Source organism: Typopeltis vanoorti, chromosome 2, assembly GCF_054136105.1.
Source record: "Typopeltis vanoorti isolate ZY-2024b chromosome 2, IOZ_Tvanoo_1.0, whole genome shotgun sequence".
Classification (NCBI taxonomy): Eukaryota; Metazoa; Arthropoda; class Arachnida; order Uropygi; family Thelyphonidae; genus Typopeltis; species Typopeltis vanoorti.
In genome coordinates, this window is record NC_143550.1 from 121,466,054 (window position 1) to 121,484,940 (window position 18,887).

The 18,887-nt window shown below is 36.1% G+C and overlaps 1 protein-coding gene across 3 annotated transcripts in view; it reads left to right on the forward strand.

Annotated features, from left to right (window-relative positions):
• The window catches only part of LOC150109393 (uncharacterized), a 160,451-nt gene that overhangs the window by 29,757 nt on the left and 111,807 nt on the right, over nucleotides 1–18,887 (forward strand). For all 3 annotated transcript variants that reach the window (XM_090407871.1, XM_090407862.1, XM_090407881.1), the window contains exon 3: nucleotides 16,687–17,053. In XM_090407871.1, coding sequence (XP_090263997.1) covers nucleotides 16,687–17,053 — 367 coding nt within the window. The remainder of the gene's footprint in view (nucleotides 1–16,686; nucleotides 17,054–18,887) is intronic.

Consider the following 18,887-nt stretch of genomic DNA (forward strand, 5'->3'; position numbering starts at 1 on the left):
ACCCCTTTTCAACATCTCTTCATCTTTCTGAAAACCAGGTGACCAAATCTGGGCACAATAGTCCATGTGTGGCCTAATCAAAGCCTTAAACAATGGAACAAGAATATCCCTACTTCTACAAGTCAGTGTCCTCTGCATCATTCCCAGAAGCCTTTGTGTTGTCTTCACAGTTTTGGCAATGTGTTCCCCCTAAATTTCAGATCCTTATCCACTATCACCCCAGATCTCTTATTTTCTCCACCTCTGACAATATATCCTCACCAAGCATAAATTCTGCATCCCATCTTTGTTTCCCAAATTTTAAAACCTTTCATTTTGCAAAATTGAACTCATATCCCCATTCCTGTGCCCAATCACTCAATTTATTCTTCTTGTAAGGCCACAACATCATCTCTACTCTTCATGGTTTGTCCCAACTTTGCATCATCTGCAAACAACTGAATATCTTCATCCAAATCTTTATCAGTATCATTAATATATTGATAAAGATTGAACAGTAATGGCCCTAAAACAGATCCATGAGGCACACCATGAGTGACTTTCCTTTTCCTGGATATCGATCCCCAATACACAACTAGTTGATACCTATCAGATACCTAGTCTCCAATCCAATGCACTAATCTAATATCCAACCCCATCTACACTAGTTTGACTACCAACTTATGATGCGGTAATCTATCAGAAACTTTTGCGGAATCTAAGTACAGGTATACCTCTGTTAACGTTACCTCTGATATCGAAGCCTTGATGTAACGAAGTCCGCAATTTCAAGCCCCATTTTACATAAAATTTTAAGGTCAACACCTGGCATTCATCCGATTGGTGAACGATGGTGACTCGTCAAGTACTCCCAATCCGTGGGTGTGTCTGTTTTAACAGTTTCACGCATCATCCACTTTAGTCGTTGATTACACTTTTTTTTATTATTATTATTTATTATTATTATTACGGGTATCTCCATGGAGTCAGTAGACTCATCGCGGGAGACCCAAACTAGCAAAACAATATCTGTCATATCTCTTCTTGAATTCATTTACAGACGAAGAGCTCACAACTAAGTCAGGCAATGAATTCCACTCATTCACCACCCTCCAGGCAAAAAACCTTGTTCTGACACCTTTGTTAACCACACTCTTCTTTAATTTCCAGAGATGACCTCTTCTTCTTCCATCACTTTCACACAGCTGAAACATTTCCCCTGCATCAATCCTATAAAAACCTTTTAGTAATTTGAATGTTTCTATCATATCCCCTCTTCTTCGCCTATCAACCAATCTCTGCAATCCACAAGCTCTCAATCTATCAATGTAGGGAGCATTTTTTGTATCACTCACCAACTTGGTCACTCTTCATAGGGTTTGTTTCAGTGTGGTGCATTACAATAAATCACGTATGTTCTCTGATAGCATTATTGTAGATTTTGTAATTATTAATTGATATTTTGTTTTTCTACCCATTTAGTTAAAATGTCAGAATCAAGGAAAAGAAAATCAATTTCTTTAGAAACTAAATTAAATATCATACAATGGGTTGAAAGGGGTGAAAGAAAATCTGATGTGGCACATTCTTTAGGATTAGCTCAGTCAACTTTAACAACCATACTTAGTCAATCAGAAAAAATAAAACAGTCTGCTCAGAATTGTACAGATGTTATAGCAGCAAAATTAACTCGGTTAAGGAATCCAATTTTAGAAAAAATGAGGAAAATGTTAAGTTTGTGGATAGATGACATGTCACAACGTCATATGCCTTTAACTCAAATGGTGATTTGAGAAAAAGCATTATTTGTTTAATCACCTGAAATCTAAACAAACTGAAGAAATTGCAGAAAATTTGTGGTTGGTTTGAGAAATTTAAAAAATGGGCTGGAATTCATAGTGTAAAATTATCAGGAGAAGCTGCAAGTACAGATGTTGAAGCTGTGAGTAAGTTTCCAGAAAAACTAAAGGAAATAATTGAACTTGAAAAATTTTCACCAAATTTGGTGTTTAGTGTTGACGAAAGTAGTTTGTTCTGGAAACAGTATTAAAAAGCTTCATTTCTGTTGAAGAAAAATCAGCAGCTGGGTTCAAAGCAGCCGAAGACTGTTTAATGTTACTCTTTGGATCAAATGCCTCTGGCGATTTTAAATTAAAATTGTTATCAGTTTACCATTCGGAAAATCTGAGGGCGTTAAAAGGTAATATAAAAACGAATTTACCTGTAATTTGGAAAGCTAATAGAAAAGTGTGAATTAACAAGGAGTTATTTACTGATTGGTTTGTTAACCAATTTGTCCAGAAGTGAAATAGTATTGCCAAAGAAATAATTTTGAAGAAAACGCTCTTTTGTTGTTGGACAACACTTCGGGACATCCTACTGATCTTCATACGTTAGACACATGCCTTCCTGTGAGAGTTGTCTTTCTTCCAGTAAACACAACTTTCCTGATTCAACCGATGGATCAGGGAGTAATAGCAACATTTAAAGCTTATCTACATGGTCCATTAAGCAATTTAATTGAACTAGAAGATAACATGTCACAACGTCATATGCCGTTCACTCAAATGGTGATTCAAGAAAAAGCATTATTTGTTTATTCATCTGAAATCTAAACAAACTGAAAAAATTATGGAAAATTTTGCAGCCTAGCTGGCCGAGTGGTTAGCGTATCCACTCTCCAGCCAAAGGCTGCGGGTTTGAATCCTGACATGGACATTTGTGATTGTGAAAATACTAGTGGTGGTGGTTGGTGCAGATGATGGGGGGTAGTTGCAGTTTGTTGTAGTTGGTGAATTGAGTAGTGGAGAGTAGGTAGTACCCCCTCTCTCGATGAGTCTTTGGACTCCCTGGAGGTGTCATGTAATAATAATAATAAGAGCAAATGTCAGTTAAAACTTTTTGGAAAAACTACACCATTAAAGACACAATTGAAAACATTAATAGCTCTTGGAAAGAAGTTACTCAGAAATGCTTAAATGGAGTTTGGTGCAAATTATGGCCAGAAGTTGTACTAGAAGAAGAAAATAACATTCACGAGATTAGAAATAAAGTTTTCCAGATGGCTCGATCAGGTTTCAAAAATATCGACGAAGAGGATATAAGAAATTTATTAAATGCAGAAGATGATGGTTTTTCAGTGGAAGATTTAGAAAAACTTGTTAGCAATGAAGCCGAAGAAAATGAAGACGAAATTAAAGAAGTTCCTACCGAAAAAGTGCTAGCAACCAAAGATTTAAAAAGGTGCTTGAATGACATTAAAAATGTTTAAAATTTTTTCAGTGAAAATGGTCCTGATTTAGGAAGAAGTATTATTGTTAAGCGATCAGTGTTAAATGCAATAAATCTGTATAGGCAATTGTTAAATGAAAGAGAAAAAAGCATAAACAATCAACTTTAGATTCGTATTTTAAAATGTCGTGATTTTATCTTCGTTTGGTATGTAATATTGACTTTTTATTTAATAAAGTTTTTCTATTTTCAAAAAAAAAAAATCTTTCATTTTCTTTATGTACGAACGTATCCCTATTATGGCCATGGTATTTTTACCTCTGAGAATGAAGTTTTGCCTAACAAAGTAATGTCGTGGAACTCGTCCTCTTTGTTAATCGAGGTATACCTGTATATTACTGTGTATCCTTCTCTATCCAAGGAAGCAGTCACCTTATTGTAATAAGTAAGTAGATTACTAAAACTTGACCTCCCTTTAGCAAATCCATGCTGTCCATCAAAGATAATACCATTGTTGTCAACCCAATTCTGGATCCTAGTTCTCACAAGCTTCTTCAACAACTTAACCACAACACCTGACACACAGATAGGCCTATAGTTTTATGCTTGAGTTCTGCCACATCCTTTATGAAGTGGCACAATCTTGCCCTCCTTCCACTCCTTAGGAACTTGACCCAGTGCAAGATTTGTATTAAAAAATATGTCAAGGCAGGCATCAACTCCCTGGCACATTCCTTCAGAATACGTGGTGATACATTATCAAGTCCCACATCCTTTTTAACATTTAGTATGCTCAACTCCCCATATGCCTCTTGCTCACTTACAATCAGTCTCTCCTCCCCATCATCAACTGTTCTCAATCTCTCCATGAAGTCACATTCACAAGATTGAAAGACCTTTATGAACTGCTCATTAAGTATCTTCACCATATCTTCCGCAACAGCTGTCTTTATACCATTTTCTCCAATCCTTCCATAATCATTCTTTCTTTTGCTAGTTACATATTGAAAGAACTCGGGATTCTTTTTGGCTTCATTAGCTAAATGCTGTTCGTACCTCACTTTTGCTACCCTTACTAACCAAGTCACCCACCTTGCCTGGTCTTTGTAATCCTCATGGAATTGATTATTTCCACTTCTTTTATGCTACCTCCATAATGCCCTTTTTCTCTGTATTGCATGCTTAATCTCTTTATTCATCCATTTCACATCTACCTTATTTAACCTTCTCACCCTTGGAATACATTTAGACATTGCTTCTGCTAGATAGTTCTTGAAAATTCCCGAAGCTGCATTGATCTCTTTTTCAGCTAACTCCTCATTCTGTGCTACACCCGCAAGCTGTCTCCTGAGCTCTTCATAATTCCCCCCCCCCTTGTAGTTCCACATATACCCTTTTCTCACAGAGGTCTTCACACAACTGCAACCATCCAGGTAATCACTTCATGGTCACTCTCACCAATTGGTGAGTGATTTGACACCTCATTTATAATTACATCCTCTGATGAGATGACAAAATCCAAGACTGCCAATCATCGCGTGCCCTCTATTACATACTGTCTGAGGTAATTATCCCTCAAAAACTCATTTTCTTTTCTTCCAGTTGCTATCTCATCATTCCAGTCTATATTGCCATAATTAAAATCGCCCATAATGATCACTCTTTTCTTATTTGCTTGGCTAATTTGATTATACATTTCATTATCACTACCATCCACATTACCTGGTCTCTAACAACATCCAACCAAGTATTTCATTCACCTCTATCTCACACCATATAGGGAAATAGTGCCAAAACATTTGCACTATTTCCCTCTTGCATCTCTACTTTGTATGGACATAACTCTTTCTCTATCACCAATAGCATTCTCCCCTCCCTTTTTACCCCTTCTATCCTCACGAAACACATCATACCCCTTTCATCTTTATTCCTGTCAGGATGTCATCTTCATCTAACCATGTCTCACTTATTCCAACAATTTTTGGGTGAACAGACTCAATTAGTGTAACCATTTCATCTGCCTTGTTTCTTACACTTCTAGTATTTGTATACAAACACAAAAGCTCATTCCTGGATCTACAGCTAGTTCCACTGATACCACTCATTCGACGTGATCTCTCTCCATGCTCAACTTGGACCATTTCCCTTTCTGCTTATTCATTTTAGAACCCTCTTCAATTCCAACTGTTTCCTTTTGATCCCAGTTCATCCCATTCCTTTCCTGCCTACACTATATTATACTATATAATATAAGTATATGGTATATAGTGTACTACACTATAATACAAACATGATTTAACATGTACAGATGCATGTATGGGTGGTGAAACAATCACTGAGAATTGTTATAATTTAAGATATTAATGATTCCAAAATTTAGCAGAGAGTTCCAGCCAAGCGATTCAAACAATTTGAATTTATACATTTAATGAAAACAACTGTTCTAGACCAGTTGTGAAGTAAGAAATCCAATTTATGATAAAAAGCAAATGCTGCCTTGTTTATTAGATCAGAGCACGTTTGTAGAAGAAACACTAACGCTGAATGGGTTTATAGAAGAGATACGAATTCACATGGCATAAAAATAATTTACACTATGGAAAGCAAGTAGCCACTTGTTTGAAAAGGTAATGCTTCAATGCCAACTAGTCAACTGTAAGCCACTACTCATTTTTGCAGCTATGAGTTGATTAAAAATGCTTTAACATTATTTCATCATTAAACTCATTGAAATGTTTAAAAATTAAAGATGTTTACAACAGCTGTACACAACATGTACAACAAATAAAAGTGTCCTCAAGTTAAAAAAAAATCCTTTTTCTTTTCCAAAACTTATTTTCAACATGCAACTTATTTTTACATATTTAAACTGCAAATTTAAGCTACTGCAGCAGCAGCACCGCTTCATTAAGATTGCAGCATGTCTGTAATCATCAGCAGCAACAATCATGAAAGTTTGTAGAATTTATGATGATCAAAGTGTCGTGCTCTCAATGCTTTGAATCATGCATAGAAATTTTGAAAATAGATGTTCATAATTTGAAAATGAAATAATTTGCAAAACAAAAACTAAAACCCAAGCAAGCTAAATAATCTGAAAAATACTTGGTTAACCATGAATTTACTGTGTCTTCAGTTGCAGGATTCTTTTTAAATGTACAAAAGTAGTTCATCCATGGCTAGTTTATGTTAGCATTTCATTTTTTTAAATATAAATATAAATTTATATTTAAAAAGTATTTATATTTTTTTTATTTATATTATTTATTTTATTTAAAATATAAATACTATATAAAAAGTATTTATATAGTATTTATATTTTAAATATAAATACTATATTTAATATATAGTATTATATATATATTAAATTATTATATATATTATTATTCTATATAATTTAAGTATATATCTGATAGGAAGCCAGATGCTGCACAGTATCCCTCTATTTCTAAAAATTAAAGCATCGAGTCTTTGGGCTCCATGGAGGTCTGGTGTTAATAATAATTATAAAGATGCCAAGAAATTATATTCTTGGGACCATAAAGTATCTTCAAGACTACTTGTATGTAGATGATATATAGATCTATATATCTAATTGTATATAGAGGCTAATGATTTCACATCCGTTGCTTTAGTATCCCGTATTGCAAAGCACACACATCCTTTTGTGTGTGTATAATGTTATTTGGAGCAATTACAAATCTCACTGAACAACCCCAAAAGATCTGTTAAGCTCATCACTCCTGAGCAGAATCACTCTGGGACAGGAAACTCAGCTGACTCCACTCAGTGTCAGGCTAGGGCCCAGCACTGGGCAGAGCCTCTCTACTCCCCAGCAAGCAAACCGAAAGACAAGCATTATAAAACATCATCAGTGGAAGCCAGACCCAGAAGGGATACCAAGATTGACAATTGACATTTATTACTTTAGGGGTGAAGCAAGATGCTTTTCATATTCCCCACTATCTGTTGTGGTTACAGTGAAGGTAAAATTTATGAGCACATTGCTCACCCTGAAAGGGCATGGAGATTATGCATCACTAAAGGAGGCTAATATAGCTTTTGGTCTTCTATATTTGAATATGTCTGTTGGATCGTATGCTGCAGCTTGCTGAACCAAATCGTTGGGATGTGTGGATGTCTTTAGGAAAAACTTGGATGCTAAGGATTGCAGAAAAGAGAAAATATAGGGAATATTTGTGTCTCTGTGGAGTTGATTGTTTCTAACATACCACGGGGTGTTCAGAATCATTTTCAAGCACTTGTTCTGCACTCGCTATATTTTGATAATGTTAGCATTAGAGGTGTGGCTCCATGCCAGAGAGGCATAGGTGATTATAGGACGAATTGTCATCTGGTATAGTTGCAATTTGATTCTGTTGCTGAGCTTGCTATTTCTATTAATTAGCGGAGAGATCTGAGCTATGGCTTTAGATGCCTTTGTGCACACAGACTTAGTATACTGATTGAAAGATAGCTTTTTGTCGAGAATCACACCCAGGTAATTTGTTTCTGTCTGCCAGGGAATTTTAGTATTGAATAGTAACACATCTCCTACAGGAGACATTGGCCATTTTGAGAAAAGTACGGCTGAGCTTTTCTGTGGGTTGACTTCCAATCTCCACTTAGAGAACCAACCCTCCAGCTTTAGAATGTTTTCTTGAAGCTTTCTGGTAATGAAATGGGGTTTGAGAGATCTGGTTAGTATTGCCGTATCATCCGCATACAGGGCCAAAATGGAAGTCATCGGATTGTGTGGGATGTCTGACATGTATATAGAGAACAGCAATGGAGCCAGTAGAGATCCCTGCGGCACTCCAGCAAAGATGTGGCGCTGGGAGGATGTAGAACCGTTGATTTTTACTTGCATTGATCTATTCTGAAGATATGAATGGATTAAGTGAACCATTTTTAGTGAGGTACCAGCTGAGATAAGTTTGTGCAGGAGTCCAAAATGCCAGATTTTGTCAACTGCTTTGGATAAGTCTAGGAAAACAGCACCTGTGCACTGGTGCCAGTTGTAGCTGGTGGTGATGTATTCCACAATTCTGTGGATTTGCTGGGTAGTACTATGGTGTTGCCTAAAACCAAACTGTTCTTTAGGGAGGATGTTAGGTCATTTACTGAGGTTTGGAGTCGTGAGAGGTTGACCTTCTCTGCAATCTTACCCAGATTTGAGATAAGACTGATTGGACGATAATTTTGTGGTAGGTGTGGGTCTTTGCCTGGCTTATGTATAGGAATTACGTCAGCCAGTTTCCAGGTGGAAGGAAAATAGTGAAATCTTAAAATTGCATTTATTATACTGGTCAGGTGCACTACTGCTTTTCGGGGCAGAAGTTTAATCACCCAATTAGTAATGCCGTCTGCAGCAGGTGTTGTTGGTGCAATATGGTCAGTGCCGGAGATAGGAAGTTTGAGCGAGTGTCTGACCTTGCTGTGAATCTTATATATGTGGTCAAAGTCAAGGTTTCCATACGAAGGCCTGCATTGCCTCTAAGTTGTGTGCTATAACTTCTGCTTTGTCTACATCTGTGTGAGCAAGGCCCTGGTCAGAGAATATTTGGGGAAGGGATCCGTCTTTGTTTTTGATATTTTTCAGTAGTCCCCAGATGAAGTGATCAGTAGGTGTGAAATGGAGGATAACTTTTCATCCCATACTTGGTCTCTATGGGCTTTGAGTGCATCTCTTACTGCCCCATTTAATCTATTTAGATTTATTTTATCTTGTGGTGCACACATGTTACAGTATCTTTTCCTAGCTCTGTTTTTGTCTCTGATCAAGTTCATGATGTCTTCAGGCAAACGATCTGGCTTGCGGGCAGATTTGTAGGAGGAAGCTACCCTTATAGCAGAATTAATTTGTTGTGTGAGATTTGTAACTGCAGTTTCTACTTCTTCTTTTGTGCGTATGTGAGGAACAGGTCCAATATAATCCTTCATTGCTGCTGACAGTCTTTCCCATGCAATGTAGGAGTGAGAAGGAGAACATAGGTATTCTTGATTTCCCAGCTGTAGTAGAATTGGATTGTGATCGGATGATAGTTCATCCATAGATATGATGCTCAATTGAAGTTTAATATCCTGAAGGATAGCTATATCCAGGATGTCAGCAGTGCCGAACGTACTGAGATGAGTTGGTTCGGTTTGGCCTGCCACAACAATGTTGCTTGATCCTAAGTAATTGTAAAGGATGCAACCATTCTTGTTTGTGGTTGTACAATTCCATGCAGGATGCTTGGAATTCAGATCCCTGGCAATAATGGTGGGCTCTCTGGTACATAAGATGGCATTTAGATCAGAGTGAAGTAGAGATTTTTGGGGAGGGTTGTAAGCTGAGTAGATTTTCAGTTTGCCAGTGGAGCTGGTGACTGCTTCCACTCCTGTGATCTCAAGGTTAGTGGTTGAAGGAATGCTCACAGAGTGGTGCTTAATGTAGTTTTTAATGAAGATGGCAGTGCTGCTGCCTCTGTAGAGTAGTCTGTCATTTCTGTATAGGTGAGAGCCCCTTATTGTAGGATTATCTGAGGGTTTTAAATGAGTTTCACTGATTAAAATAACATCTGGTTGATACCTAGATGCGAAGTGTCAGAGTACCAGAATTTTGTTTTTAAGGCCATTTGCGTTCCAAGCAACTATCTGAAGAGATGCTGGAATGAGTTTGTTACTATTCATTTATGAGAGCTGTGAGGATGACCTGTGTTTCACGAAGGAATCTTTCAGTGAAGGTTTCAGTAGGGTTTGATAGGCTGAAATTTTGTAGCATGTTTGCTAGTGAGGCCGTAATAACAGCTGTTAGGTTTTTAGGTGCTGTTAGTTGATTTTGTTCTGGTATTGGTCTATTTGTACAGGTCACATCGGCATAACTTCTTGTTTTCTTTTGGGTGTCTCTATTATTGGAGGTCTCCGACTGTGGCTGCTGAGTCTCAGGTTTTGATGCCTGAGCCTCTGGTGTTCTTGTACTGAAGGAGGAGGGCTGATTGATTGCCTCCATCCATCTGTTCTTTGGGTGCTGAGTACATCCTTTGTAGTTCGCAGGATGAGGGCCACTGCAGTTGGCACATTTGGCCGAGGTAGTCCTCGGCTTTGTACAGGTATTGGTTGGGTGGCTGTCTCCACATTTTAAACATCTATATTCTGCTCTGCATAGATTCTGGGCATGGCCAAACTTCTGGCACCTGTGGCACTGCCCAGAGGATGATCTTTTGCGGAGTGGATGATCGGAGGCACCTTTTCTTTGGGAGAAATAGCGGCGTCCAAACCCTGAGAATCCTGTTCCATTTCAGTATTGTCATTGTGCGGTTCATCTGTTGTTCTTCGCTTTTTGCGTGCATGCACTTCTACAACGTCTGAAGGAGTAGAAGGCACCGATTCTAAATGATCTTCAGCGACAACGTCTGAGACATTTAGGGGGAAACGTGTCATACAATTTCACTTTTCCTGGCCAATTTTCACTCAGCAGCTTTCCCAGTCTGAGGAATTCCTTGTATACTTCCTCGAATTTGGTTTCATTCACAAGTTTTGCCATTTCAAGACACGGATGGAGAAAGAGTAGAGATTTCTCAGGTGTCCCGAGCAGGTAAAGATAATCCTGTGGACTTTTGAGGGTCCACTAGCAAATCCCGTAGACACTCTTAGGTGTCTACCAGCAATAACATGTCACTATAAGAAACAAACAAAGGCGATACTAGCGGCTGTAGGCCTAGCATATCGCCCTTGTAATTACAAATGACTTACCTGGATAAAGCACTATGGAAAATAAAGTGACTGTTTATGGTAGCAAGCAATTAACTACTATTACTAATGAATAAGCATAAATATAAATCGCTAAAAACATATCAATCAAATTCACAATTCATCATCAATAATACACGACACTAAACACTAACACACGAGCTGCCATCTTTTTTCATTGGAAAAAAAAATTCAGATACCAAGATTGAACTAATGTAGAATTTATATATTTCCCACATCTAAGGGGTGAAAAGGTGTATCATCTTATTATTAAATTACTCCGGATCATAGATAGATGTTGAAAGTTTTTTTTTCACTTGTTTATACTATAAATTAATGATACCAAGAAATTATATTCTTGGTTTAATCCTTTATCCAAGTGTATCCAAGCAAACAAAGTTTGCACATAAAGTATCTTCACAATACTTCATGCTTGTCATGTTCTTTTCGACCACTGATTGTATGCAAAACACATATAAACTGGGTTTAACTGGTCGGAGGTTTTTTTTTTGTATTGTAAAGTGATAGCCTACTAGTTTTGCCGACTTGACTGTTGGCTTCGTCAGGGCATACAAGGTGACAAAACAGCTTAAAAAGATTATAAAACAAGTAACATAAACGAATGTTAACTAGTATCTAAATTCAAAAACGCTACATCAAACACATGGAGTATGTATGTTATCAGTCATTGTTATACATGTATGATCTATAATAGGCACAAAATTGAATTCTGATGTGTTGAGTGATCTTATGAGACTTTTCGATACGTCACCAAGGATCAATCCTTGGTTTCTGTTCAGGCTACCTCTTAAAAGGATACTACTGCGGCCTCTTTGATGTTGCAGGAACGAAAATCTTCTTCCAAGTACGGCATAGCACTTTTATCCCATTCAATGTTATGATTGGTATTAGAAAAATGGAGTGCCAAGCCAGAATTGTCTTCTCTGTTGTTATTAATGTCCCTGATATGTTCTTTTTTCTTATCTCTAGATGTTTGTCTGATATAATTTAAACCACAAGAGCAGGTAATGTTGTAAACCTCCAAGATGTTTATAGAAAGTTTTTGTCCTTAGGTGATCTTAACAAGTTGCGGATAGTCTTTATTGGTTTGAAAGCTACTCCGATCTCATAAGGTTTGAGCATTTTAGCAATTTTGTGTGAAACATACCCAGCAAAAGAATGGAAATTGAAGATCTGTAGTAGGTATCTTGAGTTTGTTGTTGGGAGGGATTGGAGAAAAGAATCTTATTTATGAAATTTTTGGATAGCCATTGTTTATTAGAGTTTTGAAGATGAGGTCTAATTCATCTTTTAAAGTTTTGTCACATCTTGTGATACAAGATGTGCTCTCTTTTTCAACATATGTAAAATACTCAACTTTTTTGAAATGTGATGTGATGAAGAAAAATGTAGGTAATGGCCAGTGTGGGTTGGTTTGTTTGCAGTAAATCTTTAGGTCAATATTGCCATCATGTTTGTTTTGTGTTTAAGATGTCTAGAAATGGCAATTTTCTTTCTTTCTTTCTCTTTCGAGAAACTAAGGTAAACTTGATATTTTGATGAAATTAGCTTATTTTAGTTAGGAATTCAACTAGAAGAAGACTTGTCTTGGAAGATTTTTGTTCCTGCAACATCAAAGAGGCTGAAGTAGTTATCTGTTGTTCAAGAGGTAGCCTGAACAGAAACCAAGGGTCCTTGGTGACATATGGAAAAGTCTCATGATCACTCAACACATCGGAGTTCAATTTTGCTGCCAATTATAGATCGTACATGTATAACAATGACTGATGACATACATGCTTCATGAGTTTGATGTAACATTTTATTTGAATTTAGATAATATTTAACATTCGTTTATGTTATAACCTGATATCCTTAACTTGTTTTATGATCTTTTTTAAGCTGTTTTGTTACCTTGTATGCCTAGACAAAGCCAACAGTCAAGTCAGCGAAACTAGTAGGCTATTACTTTACAATAAAAAAACCTCTGACCTGTTAAACCTAGTTTATATGTATTTTGTATACGTCATGCTTGTATATAGAGGCTAATGACTTCGCATCAATAAGGTGATACATATTTTTACTATTTGTACATGGGAAATATAGGCCTTCTGCATTACTTCAACCCTGATTATCCCAAATTTCGACCTTTATTAAGGTCTTGTCAGTTCTTGCTCCCACTGACTGACGAGACCTCAATAAAGGTAGAAACCAGTCTGGTAGTGGCCCTTCCCTTATTGCATAGCATTATACCTGTCCGCAAAGAGATCTGCTTTGCATTATGGGAGATACTGAGACAACTGAGACAAGGAGTGATGAGAGCTTGGGCCACCTTTATTACGAGTTGCCTCAGTCCTGAAGATACTTCAGGTGCAAACTTTGTTTGCTAACACTTGGATAAAGGATTAAACTAAATTTATTATAGTCTAACCAAGTGGAAAATAAACTTCCAAATTATTTAATATTTGTAGAATTTCTAAGTTTCCTAGCCATTGTCAATACATTTGGAAAAAAAAAAGATAAAACACAATTAAAACAATACTTAAATTGCAATCATGGGATAATATATGCTATTAATTGTAGGAGGATAACTATATGTACAAATATTGGAATTCAAAGAAATAAATTTAATAATTACAAATTTATGAAACACAGGCCTGTTACTTAGGATGACTTTCGAAAATTGTGAAAGTTCAATGTAGTCGTTTTTCATTGAGATTCACTCTATGAATGTTGGATTCACAGATTTCTTTATATAATCTTTCAAAAAGAAAATAACTTTTATGCAGGGCTTTAGTTGTATTAAAATGAATTCTATGCCTCGTGGACAAGGCATGGCTAACCAAATCAGACTCATTAGCAGTAATAGAAGTAATGCAGTGATTAATGAAAAACAGCTATTACTGCATAATTATGTTTTATCTGTTAAAGAATACATTATTGTTTATAGAGTTTCTTCTGACTTAGCAGAAAAGGTTTTTATGACAGGTAAACATTCAATTCAAAAATGCTCAAACATGATCCGAATCTGAATAAAAAATGATGGTCTAACCATTCCAAGAATGTGGAGGACCCATCTGCAACCTTCATGGCAACCACGAAGAAAAATCTCAATACAAGAAGACTTGGTGAAGTGTTTTTTTTTTTTCCCTGAACATTCAGTAGCAACCTGTACTGTACAAATCCAGAAAAGATAATCGTTGTATAACAATATAAACTGTATAATTCCAGAAGAATCCTAGTATGTGAGGACTTTAGCAGAGTTTATTGTAGTGTTTTTTTTTTTTTTATCACTAGAGGGCAAGCTAAGAAAAAAGATTAGTTAACAACGTGGAAGTAATTTACCTGTTTAGAGTGCAACAGCATGTAGCTTGGTTCTTATACACATGTATCCTTCTGATGATGACTTCAATACAGGGGTTGAAACGTCAAGTTATTATTTTATTATTAATCAGTAAAATAATCTTTTCAACACGTGTGTTTTGTGTCCCTAAATTCATAAATATGAATGCTGATCACCGTGTAACCTTAAAAGAAAGATTCAATTCAAAAATTTCAATCACTTTTTATATAAGAAGAATCTTCTGCCCTGCACTCTATTGACACCTGAAAAACTCTTCCCAATATTTCAGATCATCCTTTATCTAATGAAGAAATCTCAGCATTGTCAAAAGGGTTAGGTTATGCTGTAGCTCTGAAAACCATTTCCGTTATGGACTCTATGTTTAGTATTGATAAAGGCTTTCATAACTTTTCATTTTCATGCAGTTTATATTTTAATCCATTCCTTCTTGCAGAAATCAATCTTTCAAAAAATGACATTTTGGCTCTATCTTCTCTAAAACATAATAAGAACATGGTGATTACCAAAGGTGGTAGTTGTGGTTCATGGTAAAAATGTGGTTCATGATTAAGCTATTTTAGAAAGCTTAATCTTTTCCTTCAAGATCGTTAGATGCATTTCCAGAGATCCTACTCGATTATAAATCAACGAAGTAATCTCCTAGACAAAGTTCATTCTTAGGACAAGAAACAGAAATCAAAGTTGAGTTCATCATGCTAGACCTCCCCAACTTTATGGGCTTTCCAAGTTTCATAAAGAAAATATTCCTTTAAGGCCTATTGTGAATTGTATAGGTTGGCTGACATAAACTCTCCAAACATCTTAAAGCTTCTTCCTGCATTTACAGGAAATTTTTCTTTTTTCATCAAAAATTTAGATTTCAAGAATAAAATATCAGGATTATCTTACAAACCATAGATCTTTTAATCAGTTATGAGTTATGAATGTTGTAACATTCATAACTGGTTGTAAGTCATTTCACTCTTCACAAACATCCAGCTGGCTGATACAATATAATTATTATGCAATGATTTTCCTCCTGATATTGTGAAGTTATTTGAAATTGTCATACATTCACATTCAGGTTACTTCTGTTGTCACAACAAATTGTATACAGAAGGAATTGTAATGGGATCTCCTATTTCCACTACTCTAGAAAATTATATGGAACTTTTTGAGCATCATATTCTCAATGTTTTTTCTCCTAAGCCATTTATTTGGTACAGATATGTTGATGATGTTTTTACCATATTGAACTCTTCTTCATCTGAACTTCCATGATTTCTTGAGAAAAATAATTTAGTAAACCTAAGAATTAAATTTACATTTGAAGCAGAAGAAAACAAATGTCTCCCTTTTCTGGAGGTTCTCATTTTGCATCAATGTAATGGCAGGCTACAATTCTCAGTATACAGAAAAATAACTTGTACTGATAAATACATGATACTATTCTCTTCCTCATCCTGGAGTTCGCAGGATCCCATGTTCATGTGGCTTTTGTTATTATCAGGAATGGCCAGCCAAACCAGAGTTTGGCTGGCCATTCCTTGTTCATTAGCCATAGAATTCATTGGAATGAAACTAAAGTCCTCCAAAAAAAAATGTATTTATTTTTATTTTATGTGATTTCTCCCTCATGAAAGGTTGTAAACCTTTACGTTACTACCATGAGTGGGCTAAGGTATTTTCTGTTTTTAAATTAATTTTTTTTTGTATTTTGATTTATTTTTTACATACTCTGGAAGCCCTGCTCTTGAGACCAAACATGGAATTCTTTTTTCTGTTCCCTGTTTCTTCTTGAAAGATTATATAAAGAAAGTTGTTTGAAGTCCACATCACAGACTGAATCTCAACAAAAACGATTGCCTTAAACTTTCCCAATTTTGGAAAGTCATCCTAAGCAAACACTCCTTATTCTTGTGTTTCATAAATTTGTAATTATTAAATTTATTTCTTTGAATTCTAATAGTTGTAGATGGAGTTATCCTCCTGCAGTTAATAGTGTATATTGTGACACGCTTGCAATTTAAGTGTTCTAATTGTTAAACTGTATTGACAGTGACTAGGAAACCCAGCTGAAAATTCTAAAAATATTGAAGGATACTTCCTACATAATTGTTGTTCTGTTACTTAATTTTATCATCATGTTGTCCACTTTCATCTAGATAAAAGCTACTGAACTAATTAGATCAGAGCCTCCGTAGTTCATTTGATATAGATGAAACACTTTGACTGGAAAGACCCAGGTTTGAATCCCATCTATGAGATGAAGAACCTTTATCAAAACTTTGTGGTAGTTTGCTTTAAAATGTAAAATGGTGTTTGCTGTAGTGCAAGTCACTTATATAAACTATTATAAATATTAGCCTCCTGCCTGACATTACATAATTTTTTTACAGCATCCTATGAAAACCTTCACTTGGATATTCAAGATTCCTCAAAATATGCAGAAAGTCAGCTTGATCGAAACAAATCATATTCTGCAACAGAAATTAATTATGTTCATGAAGATTCAGTAGATAGTCCTAGTTCAGTTTCTTCCATTTTTGTGAAAAAGGATGATAAATTCTTAGCTTCTTATTCTTCTAGTGAAGATGAAAGTATAAAATCTTGGAATAGTCATCATAGAAGTGCATCAAAACGTTTTGTAGGTCAGAGACAGTTGACATCTTTTGATGTTTCAGATATTAAAAACAGGAGGAGAAGAAAATCTCATAGAAATCATGAATCTAAAGATGTAACTTTCAAAAAAATTCATTGGAACAGGTAGAAATAAATTTGATTTTTTTATTATCTTAAATTGTAGGATATAAGAATAAGACATCCCATAGGTAACAGGACTACAGGAAGATGTTTAGTTGTTTGCAGATGATGTGAAGCTTGGGAGTGGTTATTAACTACGCTGCTGGCCAAGATGTCTATAGACGTAAAGTTTATCATGGATGCGAAGTGCATATTAAAATTGTAATACGTTGATATTACATTGAAATATAGGATGGATACGACGCATATGAGGATGTGTATTTAATCCATAATGGCTGGTGAGGCGGTTAATAATAGTACTGATGTTTTGGCTCTTCAAGAGGATTTCAACAGGCTGGAGAGGTGGGCAAACAAATGGGTATGTCAGTTTAATGCAACCAAATGTAAGTTTTTAAAATTTGGAATCCACAGATGGAATGCTTCATACTCACATCTGGTGGGGTTATGCTGGAAGAAGTGGAGGAAGCAAGGGATATCAGGGTGATTATGGATAGAGATTTGACGTTCCGAGGACATATCACAAGGGTTGTGAATACATCTCAGAGAACTGATGCAATGTTGAGTTCAATAAAAAGAATGACCAAATATGTGGTAATACAGGAGGCATTAGAAAATTTTCTGGCTTCCATATTTTATCAAAGTGCATACAGAAATTGGTGCATTAAGTAACTTCATATTATTGTTAGTAAACCTCCATGAAATCAACTCGGTACAGGAGATCTCACTCGTAATTATTATTTTCCTGATCTCCATAGAGTCACAAGACTCATTGTTGGAAGTCTATACAATGTCTAATACTACTCCTTAAACTCATCCACTGTCTGTGTGTTCTCCACCCTCTCAGGTAATGCATTCCATGCTCCTACTACTCTTCATGCAAAAAAACTTACTTCTTACCTCTTTACTCACCTCTTCCTTTGCAACTTCCAGGGACCCCTCTCCTAGCTCATTCACCATCATTCTATCATATGAAAAATCTCCTTGTGTTAATACAATAATAATCCTTCAACAGCTTAAATGTCTTGATCCTATTCCCCCCTCCCCTTTATCTTCTATCTTCCAAGCGCTGCAGTCTGCATGCCCTCAGTTTGTCCTCATAACATTATATACAGTCCTGATATCATTTTTATTATCCTTTCCTGCACTCTCTCCAAGGTTACTTCATATCCTGGTGACCAGATTTGAGCACAGAAATCCAGATACGGTCTGTTCAAAGCTTTATGCAGTGGGACCACCACACTTTTATTTCTCATTGTCAGTGTCCTCCTCAACATTGCATCAGTTTTCTGAGATGTATTCATAACCCTTGTGATATGTCCTCGGAACATCAAATCTCTGCCCACATTCACCCTGATATCCCTTGCTTCCTCCACTTTTTCCAGCATAACCCCACCAGATGTGAGTATGAAGCATTCCATCTGTGGATTCCAAATTTTAAAAACTTACATTTGGTTGCATTAAACTGACATACCCATTTGTTTGCCCACCTTTCCAGCCTGTTGAAATCCTCTTGAAGAGCCAAAACATCAGTACTATTATTAATAACCCTCCCAAGCTTCACATCATCTGCAAACAACTGAACATCTTCCTGTAGTCCTGTTACAATATATCATTGACATAAAGATTGAACAGCAATGGTCCCTGTGGAACATCTTGTAACCTTCCTTCTCCCTGATACTGGTCTTCCATATACAACTCTGATATTTACTAGAGTCAATCACCAATCCACTAATTCTTACCAATCTCTCTCTAAAATTTCACTTCCATATCAGAGATAGCAATATTTTGATAGTTAGACACATCAGTTTTGGCACCACCCTTGTACATTGGAAATGTC